General features: G+C 43.4%; 1 protein-coding gene across 2 annotated transcripts in view; it reads left to right on the top strand.

Moving 5' to 3' along the window:
- Window positions 1–13,269, top strand: part of cimip2c (ciliary microtubule inner protein 2C) — a 78,614-nt gene that overhangs the window by 38,619 nt on the left and 26,726 nt on the right. Inside the window, exon 4 of one of the 2 annotated variants that reach the window (XM_068017754.1) lies at window positions 1,856–2,553. The exons of the other annotated variant lie outside the window; for it this stretch is intronic. Coding sequence (XP_067873855.1) covers window positions 1,856–1,865 — 10 coding nt within the window. The 3' untranslated portion in view covers window positions 1,866–2,553. Of the gene's footprint in view, window positions 1–1,855; window positions 2,554–13,269 lie in introns of those variants that run through there. 2 annotated transcript variants of the gene reach the window in all.

The raw sequence follows: 13,269 nt of genomic DNA, 5'->3' as shown, positions 1-13,269 counted from the left end.
TGGTGCTGCGCATGCGCAGCCTACAACCAGCTTGCCAGGACGAATTTGCGCTTCACCCCATCCCCCACCTGTCAGCCACTCACTCCCTGCCTCGCCACTTTTCTGTCCTCATCCACTCGCTCCTCGCTTCACCACCCACCCCCCCCACCTACCTGTGGGCCACTTGCTCCCGGCCTTGCTGCTTCCTCCCCTCTGCTCCTTCCCACTTCTGCTCCCCGTTCCTTCCCACGTTTTCTCCCCATTCCCTCCCGTGATCGCCGCCTTTCTTCCCCGCACGGGGGAAGCGGGGGAGAGAGAGAATGAGAATGTAGACAGGGAGGGGAGGGAGACTGTGAGCGGGACGGAGCAGGGAGCAGAGGCAGAAAGCAGCGAGACTGGGAGCGAGTGGCTGACAGGTGGTGGGGGGTGGGGTTGAAGCGGGAGCGAGGGGGGAGAAGTGGTGAGGCGGGGAGCAAATGGGTACAGGACGCAGTGGTGAAGAGAAGTGTGATGGCAGGATGGAGCGGGGTATTGTTGGGGTTGGGATGGAGGTGGTGGGCATTTGGGTTTCATTTGTTTTTGTTTTTGCGATAAATTGAGCAGCACCATCTTTACGACTGGCAGCTGCCAAAAACGTGGCGGACAGTGACATTTCAGTGAATGAGGCTGCATTTGCGCATGTGCAAGTACTGCGCCACCTAGTGGTTGTGTTGTCAGCAAATGCAGCTTTTCTTTTAACCACACAATGTATGTTTTCAAGGTTTTTTTAAAAAACTGATTTATTGAATTTACTTTCACATCATCATGCTAGGATTTGAGCTCTCAAACCCTTGTACCCTTCAATACCTTTGTTTGCCAAAAAATATATGTTACCTTCACAAATTTTATTACCTCCCCTGCCTCCCAGGTTGGTCACCATCCTGTGCATGAAGAATTTACATCTTAACTGTGTATTCACCTTTTTTCATCTAAGTTTGAATATATGTCCCCTTGCTTTACAGCTAATGCTAATATAACATCTGCCTGGAGTCCAGTTTATCTCTACCTATAATATATTAATACTGTGTTAAAGTTAAAATGTGAATTTGAATTACCTCAAAACTAAAGTGAATGTCAGGAAAACTACAAGGAGTGTTACAAAATTCTGTTACCAAAACAAGGTAATTTATGGTCCATCATATTTACACATTGCCAAAGGATATCCCAACCTCACAGTGCCAACAAGCCTCATCAGCCAAGGGTTAGAGGTTTATGCTATGCTTTTAATTTGATTTTGTTCAGGAGTCTCGATGAAGGGGTTTTTCCTGTTGCTTCCAAAGTTGTCCTATTACCATTGAATTTACTGTACAATCTTTGCCATTATAAGGCTCTGTAGACAAAATACTCCAAACTGCTATTGACGGAGGATCAGCAGACCTCAATTTCTTAAAATAATTATACTTAGTGGAAGTGAATAAAAGCAAAAAACTCCATTTTTTAAAGGGAGTTTTTACTCTAAATCTTCCGGTATTGATGTGGCTTCAGAAAAATAATTACAAGATGACTATAAAGATGGTGACTACAGGCTGCAAGACTGGGTTACTATGCATAACTTATTTTTCTGATACCTAAAGTAGATCAATGACACAGAGTGGCTTGATGTATGACTCCACAGCAAACTTGGATTAAAGCTCAGGCATGGCTCATTTGATGGATGCAGCTTAAGAGTTTTAATCACGTTTGTATTTTAGGAGATGCCTCCAACATACTGCTTGTAACTGAAATTTTCATCGAATATTTGTTCAATCTTGAGAGTTTGATTTCTAGAAAATTGCTAGATGTATGTAACTTCACGTGATATAGCTGCCCAGTTTAAAGTTTATGTCCTAACATTTAGGTATTTGTGAAGCTGAAATCAAAGATTCTATCCTTGATCCTGTTAGTAGCTGGACAAGACCTCCAAGCCCACCACAGAAGGATGATTCCTGTTCTTTTACAATACTAGGGGAAATTGATTATTTTTTCCGAGGGATTGAAGGCAGCCCTTACTTGCAATCAATCAGACCAATAACTTGCATTTATAGAGTGCCTTTATGCCAACATCTGTGCTGGAGAAAATGAACAGAAACAACAACAACTTGCATTTATATTGTGCCTTTAATATTGTAAAACATTCCAAGGTGCTTCAAAGGAACATTATCAAACAAAATTTGGCACTGAGACACATAAGTAGGTATTAGGACAGGTGTCTCAAAGGAGGAGAGAGAAAACCATTAGCTCACAGTGGATCAGATATCTGCTTCCATCCCCAACATGACTTTCTGGTAAAACAGACATGTAGTTGTTATTGGATTACCAGCTGGGCTGCCAGGGTAAGCAGATTATTATGGAACCACTATCCTCACTAGACTACCAGATAGTAAGAAACAAAAATAGTGATGTTGTATTTCCAGTAGTGGGTGACATGACAGTGACACAAGCACCACAATATACAGGGATAATCTATAACTGCATGTAGGTAGAAGGATATTTTGACCCAGTGTCTTGATAAGCTCAAATAAAAGCAAAATACTGTGGATGCTGGAAATCTGAAATAAAAACAAGAAATGCTGGAATCACTCAGCAGGTCTGGCAGCATCTGTGGAAAGAGAAGCAGAGTTAACGTTTCGGGTCACTGACCCGAAACGTTAACTCTGCTTCTCTTTCCACAGATGCTGCCAGACCTGCTGAGTTATTCCAGCATTTCTTGTTTTTATTCTTGATAAGCTCATTTTGTCTTGAAAAATATTTCTAAGTCAACCCAAGATTATTCAAGTTGGGCAATATTCAAATATTCCTCATTCAGGTCATTGCAATTGGTTTGATTCATACTTCCAGTGTCTGTGTCCATATAATGAAAATTTAGACAGTTCAGAACATCCACCTTTTTTCTAAAATCCACATGTAGAATCATAGAATGGTTACAACACAAAAGGAGGCCATTTGACCTGTTGTGTCCATACTAGTTCACTGCAAGAGCAACTCACCTAGTCCCACACTCTCACTTTTTCCCCATAGCCCCACATTTGTTTTCTCTTTAGATAACTGTGCAATCCTATTTTGAAGGCCTCAATCAAATTTGCTTCCACCACACTCTCAGGCAGTGCATTCAGATCCTAACCCCTATTTTTGTAAAAAAGCTTTTCCTCTTGCGCCTCTTGGACGGTGAAGCAGGCTCAGAGGGCTGAGTGGCCTACTCCTGCTCCTAATTCGTATGTTTGTATGTTCGTATTTTTTTCACCATTGCTCCTTTTGCCAATTACTTTAAATCGGTGTTCTCTGATTCTTGATCTTTCTGCCAAAGGGAACAGTTTCTCCCTGTTTACTCTGTCCAGACCCCTCATGATTTTGATCACCTCCAGCAAATCTCCCCTTAATCTTCTTCAAGGAGAACAGCCCTAGTTTCGCCAGTCTATACACATAACCAAAGTCCCTCATCCTGGAACCATTCTCGTGAGTGTTTTCTGCACCCTGTCCAGTGCCTTCACACCTTTCCTAAAGTGTGCTGCCCAGAATCGGACACAGTACTCCAGTTGAGGTCCAACCGGTTTTTTATATAGATTCATCATAACATCCTTGCTTTTTTATTCTAAGCCCAGGATCTCAAATGCTTTATTAACTGCTTTCTCAACCTGCCCTTCCACCTTCAATAATTTGTGCACATATACCCTCAGGCCTCTAAGTTCCTGCACCCTTTTTAGAATTGTGCTCTTTAGTTTATATTGCCTGTCCTCATTCTTCCTACCAAAATATATCACTGCACACTTCTCTGCATTAAATTTTATCTGCCACTTGTCTACCCATTCCACCAGTCTGTTCAAGTCCTCTTAAAGTTTATCACTATCCTCCTCACAGTTCACAATACTTCCAACTTTTGAGTCATCTGCAGATTTTGAAATTGCGCCCTGCACACCCTAGTCTAGGTTATTAATATGTATCAAGAAAAACACTGACTCCTGGGAAAACCCCACTATATACCTTTTTTGAACAAGGGTGTAACATTTGCAATTCTCTAGCCCTCAGGCACCATCCCCTTATCTAAGGAGGATTGGAAGATTATGGCCAGTGCCTTCTCAATTTCCACCCTTACTTCCCTCAGTATCCTTGGCTGCATGTCATTTGATCCTGGTGACTTATCAACTTTAAGTACAGCCAGCCTATTTAATTTTATCAATTTTTAGCCCATTCAGTATCTCAAGTGCCTCCTTTGGGTAGATAAAGACAGATACAAAGTACTTATATAGTACATCAGCTCGGCCCCCTGCCTCCATGCATATATCCCCATTTTGGTCCCGAATTGGCACCAAATTACCACCCTTTGTTGCAGTACTTCTGTAAATCAGCTGACAATTTACAGTATTTTTTGATATATAAGGTGTTTTCTACTTGGTTGATGTGTAAACTTTATGAAACTGATTTAATTGCACGCTATTCGTACAGCAATCTTATTCTTGACCCAGTTAAACTGTCAGACAATGGCAGACATGAACTCCAAGTTCTACATGCTGATCTGTTTGTAAGTGTTAATGGATTAAATTGATCAATTCAAATTTATCCACCTCAGGGCTCAGATATATTTGAATTTGTTAATACTTTAACATACTTTGACACACAACTAGTAAGCACATTAATCCCAGGTGTATCATTAAAATGAGCAGAATTGGGAGTTTCTTGTACAAACCCCAAACAATTGTCCACCCTAATTCTCAAATGTTTGTCCAGTGTTAGGAATAGTGACAGCATTCTATCACATCAATGGCTGCAAAAGGGACAAGGAGCATATTTGTAGTCAACATTTCTTCACACTGACACAGCTCTAAGGTGGCAACAGCAACAACTTATATTTATATAGCACCTTTGACATAATGAAACATCCCAAGGTGCTTCATAGGAGCATTATAAAACAAAATATGACACCGAGCCACATAGGCGATATTAGGTCAGATGACCAATAGCTTGGTCAAAAAGGTTAGTTTTAAGAAGTGTCTTCAAGGTGGAAAGTGAGGCAGAGAGACGGAGAGGTGTAAGGAGGGTATTCCAGAGTGTAAGGCCTTGACAGCTGAAGGTATCACCATCGATAGTTTAGTTTAGTTTAGAGATACAGCACTGAAACAGGCCCTTCGGCCCACCAAATCTGTGCCGACCATCAACCACCCATTTATACTAATCCTACACTAATTCCATATTCCTACCACATCGCGTGATTAAAATCAGGGATGCTCAAGAGGCCAGAATTAGAGGAGCATAGATATCCCAGAGGATTGTGGGGCTGGAGGGGATTACAGAGATAGGGAGAGGAGAGGCCATGGAAGGATTTGAAAATGAGGATGAGAATTTTAAAATCAAGGCACTGCTTGACTGGGTGCCAATGTAGGTCAGCGAGCACAGGAGTAATAGGTAAACACTTGGTGCGAGTGAAGACACAGGCAGCACTTTTGGATGACTTCATATTTACGCACAGTAGAATGTGGGAGACCAGCCAGGAGTGTATTGGAACAGTCATGTCTGGAGGAAATTAAGGCATGGTTGAGGGTTTCAGCAGCAGATGAGCTGAGAAAGGGGCAAAGTCGGGCGATGCTACCAAGGTGGAACTACGCGGTCTCAGTGATGCCGCAAGCCTATGGCTGGAAACTCATCTCGGGATAAAATATGACACTAAGGTTGCAAACAGACTGGTTTACTCTCAAACTGTTGCCAGGGAGAGTGATGGTGTCGTCAGCTAGGGAATGGAGCTTGGAGCAGGGACCGAAAACAATGGCTTCAGTTTATCCAATATTTAATTAGAGAACGTTTCTACTCATCCAGTACTGGATGTCAGATAAGTAATCTGATAATTTAGCAACAGTGGAGAAGTTGAGAAAAGTGGTGGTGAGGTAGAGCTGGGTGACATCAGTGTACATGTGAAATCTAACGCAGTACTTTCAGATGATGTTGCTGAGGGGCAACAGGTAGACGAGAAATAGGAGGGGGCCAAGGATAGATCCTTGGGGGGCACAAGAGGTAATGCTGTGTGAGCAGGAAGAGAAGCCAGTGAAAGTGATTGGCTATGATTAGATAGATATGAACCAGGTGAGAGCAGTCCCACCCAGCGACATGACAGTGGAAAGACGTTGGAGGAGGATGGGGTGGTCAACCGTGTCAAAGGCTGCAGACAGGTCGAGAAGGAGGGAAAGTTTACCTTTGTTGCTGTCACATAGGATGTCATTTGTGTCTTTGATAGTTGCTGTTCGGTACTGTGGCAGCAGCGGAAACCTGATTGGAGATATTCAAACATGGCTTTCCGGAAAGGATGGGCACAGATTTACAGGGCGACAACATGTTTAAGGACTTTGGCGAGGAAAGGGAAGTTGGAGCTGGGATAGTAGTTTGCAAGGATGGTTGCAGTAAGGATTCTTTTTTGAAAAGAGGCTTGAGGAAGGCAGATTTAAAGGGGAGAGGCACACCACCTGAAAAAAAGAGAGAGCCATTAACAATATGGGCTAACATGGGACCAGGAGGAGAAGTTGGGTGGTCAACAGTTTGGTGGGAATAGGATTGAGGGAGCAGGAGGTGGTTCTCAGGGAAAGGATGAGCTCGGAGAGGACATGAGGGGAGATAGAAGAGAAACTACAGAAAGATACGAGTTCAGGGCTAGGGCAGGGGAGAACTTTAGAGGAAGTTTTACCTAGTGGGCTACTGGAAGGGAGGGACGCGGCAGAGGCAGCTGATTGGATGGTCTCGATCTTAGTAGCAAAGAAGTTTATAAGCTCCTCGCACTTACTATTGGAGGTGAGGGTGGAGGGGACAGGGGAGAGGGTTTTAAGAAGACGGTTTGCAGTAGAGAAAAGAAGCCGGGGATTATCTTTGTGTTCCAGGATGATCCTGGAATAGTGAGCAGTTTTAGCAGATGAGAACAGGACCCGATAATGTTTTATGTGGTCCAGCTAGATCTGGCAGTGGATGGTTAAACCAGTTCTTCTCCATATTCTTTCAAGTTTGCACCTTTGGACTTAAGGGAGTGGAGATGAGGGCTGTACCAGATGGCCAGGGTGAGATAGACTGATCTTTTTATTGGAGACTAGGGTCAAAGATGGAGATGAGGGTGAGGTTGAGCAAATCAGTAGCTGCAGAAATGTTGTGGTGAGCGGAGGGCCTAAGGCTAAGTAGTTGGCATTTTGAAAGAGCAATTGTAAGGGAAATGGGGGATAATATTTTCCAGTGACAGATGCAGAATAAGGTAGCGTTAGGACGTGGAAGGGAGTGGAAAATGATGCAAGTAAGTGATCAGAGATGGCCTTATCTGTAATTGATATGATGAGGGATATGATGGGACTTGCAAGACCATATGAGATGGCAAGGTCAAGGGGGAGGCTTTGAATATGTGTTAGGGAGTTTACATGCAGGGAGAGATTTAGGGACGAGAAAGAGGGCAGTGAACTCAAAGAGAGAACATGATAAATTGAGATGGATTGAAGTGACGGAGGATGAGAAGTCGCTCGGTGCAGAGGCCGAGGGAGGAAAACACTGAAGATACCACCAGTGAGAATTTTTTTTATAGTACTTGGGAGGGCGGTGGAGAACAATGATCTTGAAAGAGAGGTGAGAGGGGTGGAACAAGACAAGATGCTCAAAGGAGGAGAAAGTGCCAGAGGAGTAGGGGGTCAGGCCAAGGTATGATCTGACGATAAATGCCACCCTGCCACTGTGATGGCTTTGGCGGGGCAGATGATGGAAGATGTAGCCAGGTTACATTAAGGGAAAAGATGTCATCACCCTTCAGCCAGGTTTCCGTTAAGGCCATGATGTCAATGCAATCATTCACAATAAGTTTATGGATTGCAAGTACTTTGTTCACAAGTGAATGGACATTCTGCAGGGAGATGTGTAGAGGGGCAGTGAGAGCTGATCTGCTGACAGGGTCCACAGGGCCAGCAGTGGGAAGCGTGAGTTAGAAAGGAAGATTGGCAAGATTTCCCCCAGTGGGTGCACTGGGTGGAAAGGATGACGAGAGTGTGAGATGGGGCAATTACGGTTGCTGCTCATAATGAGCCATCACCAAGTGCCTCAATGAGCCCATCAGAGGATGTCAAGTGAGGCACAGAGGGAAGCTGTAGGCTTATCTAAGGGGGAATTAAGCCTAGAACGGCGGCAAAAGAGCAGGAAGGTTGAGGAGTACTGAAGGGTTGGGGTAGGGAATTGGGAGGGCTAGAGTACCTGAGAGTGGAAAAATGAAAGGAGGCATGACGATAGAAGAGAGGGGTCTAGGAGGGGTAAAGGAAAAAAAGAAATTGAAAAGCAAGAACAAAAGTGAAAATAGAGTGATGGGCTCATGTTCGGCAGGCAGGCCTTGTATGGAGTCAGACAATGTCCTGTCTGTTTTTGATGTTTAAGACAACATTTTAAAAAAAATTGCAATTTACTTTTATACATGATTACTGATGTTATGTCTCTTAGCAGGGCAGCTGCTTAATATAGGATACACCTGAGTTAGTGCTTTGGTTTAGATTGCACATTGACAGATATAAAATAGATGACTCCATCTCTCTCCTTGGCAACTGTCTAAGCCTGAATCAAACTGTTTGCAACATTAGGTCATATTTAACCCGGAGATGAGCTTCCAACCGTACCATCACGAAGACTTCCTATTTTCACCTCCATGACATCATCCAACTGTACCCGTGACAGCTTATCTGCTGCTGAAACTCTCATCCATGGCTTTGCTACCTCGAGACATCACTATTCCAACACACTGCTGGCCAGCCTCCCATGTTCTACCCTTTGTAAAGTTGAGGTCATCCAAATCTCTGCTGCCTATATTCTAACTGGCACTAAATCCCATTCACCCATCTCCCCTGTGCTTGTTGACTTACATTAGCTCTGGTTAAGCAATGCCTCGATTTCAAAACTTCTATCCTTGTTTTCAAATCCGTCCATGGCCTCACCCCTCCCTATCTCTGTAATCTCCTCCAGCCCCACAACCCTCAGAGATAGAAACATAGAAAATAGGAGCAGGAGTAGGCCATTCGGCCCTTCGAGCCTGCTCTGCCATTCATTATGATCATGGCTGATCATCCAACTCAGCAGCCTGTTCCTGCTTTCGTCCCATACCCTTTGATCCCTTTAGAGCCAAGAGCTATATCTAACTCCTTCTTGAAAACATACAATCTTTTGGCCTCAACTGCTTTCTGTGGTAGCGAATTCCACAGGCTTACCATTCTCTGGGTGAAGAAATTTCTCCTCATCTCAGTCCTGAAAGGTTTACCCTGTATCCTTAGACTATGACCTCTGGTTCTGGACTCCCCCAACATCAGGAACATCCTTCTTGTATCTACCCTGTCAAGTCCTGTTAGAATTGTATAGGTTTCTATGAGATCCCTCCTCACTCTTCTGAACTCCAGTGAATATAATCCTAACCGACTCAATCTCTCCTCATACGTCAGTCCCACCATCACAGGAATCAGTCTGGTAAACCTTCGCTGCACTCCCTCTATAGCAAGAACATCCTTCCTCAGATAAGGAGACCAAAACTGCACACAATATTCCAGGTGTGGCCTGCAGCAAGACATCCCTGCTCCTGTACTAGAATCCTCTCGCTATGAAAGCCAACATACCATTTGCCTTTTTTACCGCCTGTTGGACCTGCATGCTGGTGTACGAGAACACCCAGGTCGCATTGCATATTCCCCTCTCTCAGTTTATAGCCATTCAGATAATAATCTGCCTTCCGGTTTTTGCTACCAAAGTGGGTAACCTCACATTTATCCACATTATACTGCATCTGCCATGCATTAGCCCACTCACTCAACTTGTCCAAATCACCCTGAAGCCTCTTTGCATCCTCCTCACAACTCACCCTCCCACCCACTTTTGTGTCATCTGCAAATATGGAGATATTACATTTAGTTCCCTCATCTAAATCATTAATGTATATTGTGAATAGCTGGGGTCCTGGCACTGATCGCTGCAGTACCCCACTAGTCACCACCTGCCATTTGGAAAAAGACCCATTTGTCCCTACTCTTTGTTTCCTGTCCACCAACCAATTTTCTATCCATCGCTATACACTATCCCCAATCCCATGTGCTTTAATTTTACATGCTAATCTCTTATGTGGGACTTTGTCGAAAGCCTTCTGAAAGTCCAATTAAACCACATCCACTGGCTCCCCCTCATCAACTCTATTAGTTACATCCTCGAAGAATTCTAGTAGATTTGTCAAGCATGATTTCCCTTTTGTTAATCCATGCTGACTCTTTCCAATTCTACCACTGTTCTCCAAGTGCTTTGCTATAAAATCTTTGATAATGGACTCTAGAATTTTCCCCACTACCGATGTCAGGCTGACTGGTCTATAATTCCCTGCTTTCTCTCTACCTCCCTTTTTAAATAGTGGGGTTACATTAGCTACCCTCCAATCTGTAGGAACTGTTCCAGAGTCTATAGAATCTTGGAAGATGACCACCAATGCATCCTCTATTTCTAGGACCACTTCCTTAAGTACTCTGGGATGCATACCATCAGGCCCTGGGGATTTATCGGCCTTTAATCCCATCAATTTCCCCAACACCATTTCTCTACCAATACTGATTTCTTTCAGTTCCTCCCTCTCACTAAGCCCTGTGTTCCCCAACATTTCTGGTATGATATTTGTGTCCTCCTTTGTGAAGACAGAACCAAAGTATGCATTGGGTTGGTCAGCCATTTCTTTATTCCCCATAATAAATTCCCCTGTTTCTGATTGTAAGGGACCTACATATCTGCTGTCCTCCAATTCTGGTCTCTTGAACACCTCAATTTTAATCACTCTGCCATTGTTGGCCATGCCTTCAGCTGCCAGGATCCAAAGCTCTAGAATTCCCTCCCTAAAATCTCTGCTCGTTACTTCTCTTTGCTCCTTTAGGATGTTCATTAAAGCCGTCTTTGACCAAGCTTTTGGTCATCTGCCCTAATACCAGCTTATGTGGCTCAGTGCCAAATTTTATTTGATTATGTTCCTGTGAAGTGCCTTGGGACTTTTTATTATTTTAATTGTGCCATATAAATACAAGTTGTTGTAAAATAGATGTATAGTCAACTGGCACAAATTACAGAGACGTGCTGCCCAGCTGCTTTCTTTGCTGAATCAGGGCCAGGCTGGTGTAAGGTTTTGCTGCATGTTGTGCACTTCTATTGTTGTCAAAGAAAGACACCAGAGCTGGTGCATTTAGAGTACATTGGGCATGCACGGAGTACACATGAGTATACACAAACGTGGATATTATGGACTGGGTGCTTCAGTATGTATGTCAACACCATTTTGTGTGTTAAAAATATGTATCCATCAATAAATATAGACTTTACTTGTGATGTTGTTAATTTTTTAATGTAGATTCTTCCATGGGATAATAAACTTTAAAATCAAAATTTGTTTCAAAAAATTAAAACAACTTTAAGTACCATGACTTCTTTAAAAAAAAATCTTTTGCAGTTCTTTACACATAATCATCACACAAATTTAAATCATGGCCCAGAGTGGATGGGCAGTTAGCAAAATTGTTCACACTTGCTCCAGATGTTACAATGGCGATTTTAACCGTGCCGGTCCAGTAGAAACCAAGTGGGTGAGCAGTTAAAATCGCCCGCGGGGCTCACCTGCTGAGGTCTTGCTCTCTTCTCACAGGTTTTTTTTTTAGAATTAGAACATTACAGCGCAGTACAGGCCCTTCGGCCCTCGATGTTGCGCCGACCATCTGACCTACACTATTCCATTTTCATCCATATGTCTATCCAATGACCACTTAAATGCCCTTAAAGTTGGCGAGTCTACTACTGTTGCAGGCAGGGCGTTCCACGCCCCTACTACTCTCTGCGTAAAGAAACTACCTCTGACATCTGTCCTATATCTTTCACCCCTCAACTTAAAGCTATGTCCCCTCGTGTTTGCCATCATCATCCGAGGTAAAAGACTCTCACTATCCACCCTATCTAACCCTCTGATTATCTTGTATGTCTCTATTAAGTCACCTCTCCTCCTCCTTCTCTCTAACGAAAACAACCCCAAGTCCCTCAGCCTTTCCTCATAAGACCGTCCTTCCACACCAGGCAACATCCTAGTAAATCTCCTCTGCACCCTTTCCAAAGCTTCCACATCCTTCCTATAATGCGGTGACCAGAACTGCACGCAATACTCAAGGTGCGGCCTCACCAGAGTTTTGTACAGCTGCATCATGACCTCGTGGCTCCGAAACTCGATCCCCCTACTAATAAAAGCTAACACACCATATGCCTTCTTTAGAGCCCTATTAACCTGGGTAGCAACTTTCAGGGATTTATGTACCTGGACACCAAGATCTCTCTAAAATAAAAGCAAAATACTGCGGATGCTGGAAATCTGAAACAAAAACAAGAAATGCTGGAATCACTCAGCAGGTCTGGCAGCATCTGTGGAAAGAGAAGCAGAGTTAACGTTTCGGGTCAGTGACCCTTCTTCGGAACTGACAAATATTAGAAAAGTCACAGATTATAAACAAGTGAGGTGGGGGTTGGGCAAGAGATAACAAAGGAGAAGGTGCAGATTGGACCAGGCCACATAGCTGACCAAAAGGTCACGGAGCAAAGGCAAACAATATGTTAATGGTGTTTTGAAAGACAAAGCATTAGTACAGATTAGGTGTGAATATACTGAATATAGAACATCAGCAAGTGCAAACCTGAAGAAAAACAACCTGAAAAAAACAGTGGGTAAGCAAACTGAACAAACTAAGATGAAATGAAATAAATGCAAAACATTTTTAAAAATTTTAAAAAGGAATGCAAAAAAAAGGAAGAAAAAATAACTAAAAATGACTAAAAATGAAAGTAAAGTGGGGGGCTGTCATGCTCTGAAATTATTGAACTCAATGTTCAGTCCGGCAGGCTGTAGTGTGCCTAATCGGTAGATGAGATGCTGTTCCTCGAGCTTGCGTTGATGTTCACTGGAACACTGCAGCAATCCCAGGACAGAGATGTGACCAAGATCTCTCTGTTCATCTACACTACCAAGAATCTTCCCATTAGCCCAGTACTCTGCATTCCTGTTACTCCTTCCAAAGTGAATCACCTCACACTTCTCCGCATTAAACTCCATTTTCCATCTCTCAGCCCAGCTCTGCAGCCTATCTATGTCCCTCTGTACCCTACAACACTCTTCGACACTATCCACAACTCCACCGACCTTCGTGTCATCCGCAAATTTACTAACCCACCCTTCTACACCCTCTTCCAGGTCATTTATAAAAATGACAAACAGCAGTGGCCCCAAAACAGAACCTTGCG

The sequence above is a fragment of the Heterodontus francisci genome, chromosome 3 (genome assembly GCF_036365525.1).
Source record: "Heterodontus francisci isolate sHetFra1 chromosome 3, sHetFra1.hap1, whole genome shotgun sequence".
In the NCBI taxonomy this organism is placed as follows: Eukaryota; Metazoa; Chordata; class Chondrichthyes; order Heterodontiformes; family Heterodontidae; genus Heterodontus; species Heterodontus francisci.
This window is presented reverse-complemented; position numbering and strand designations above follow the sequence as displayed.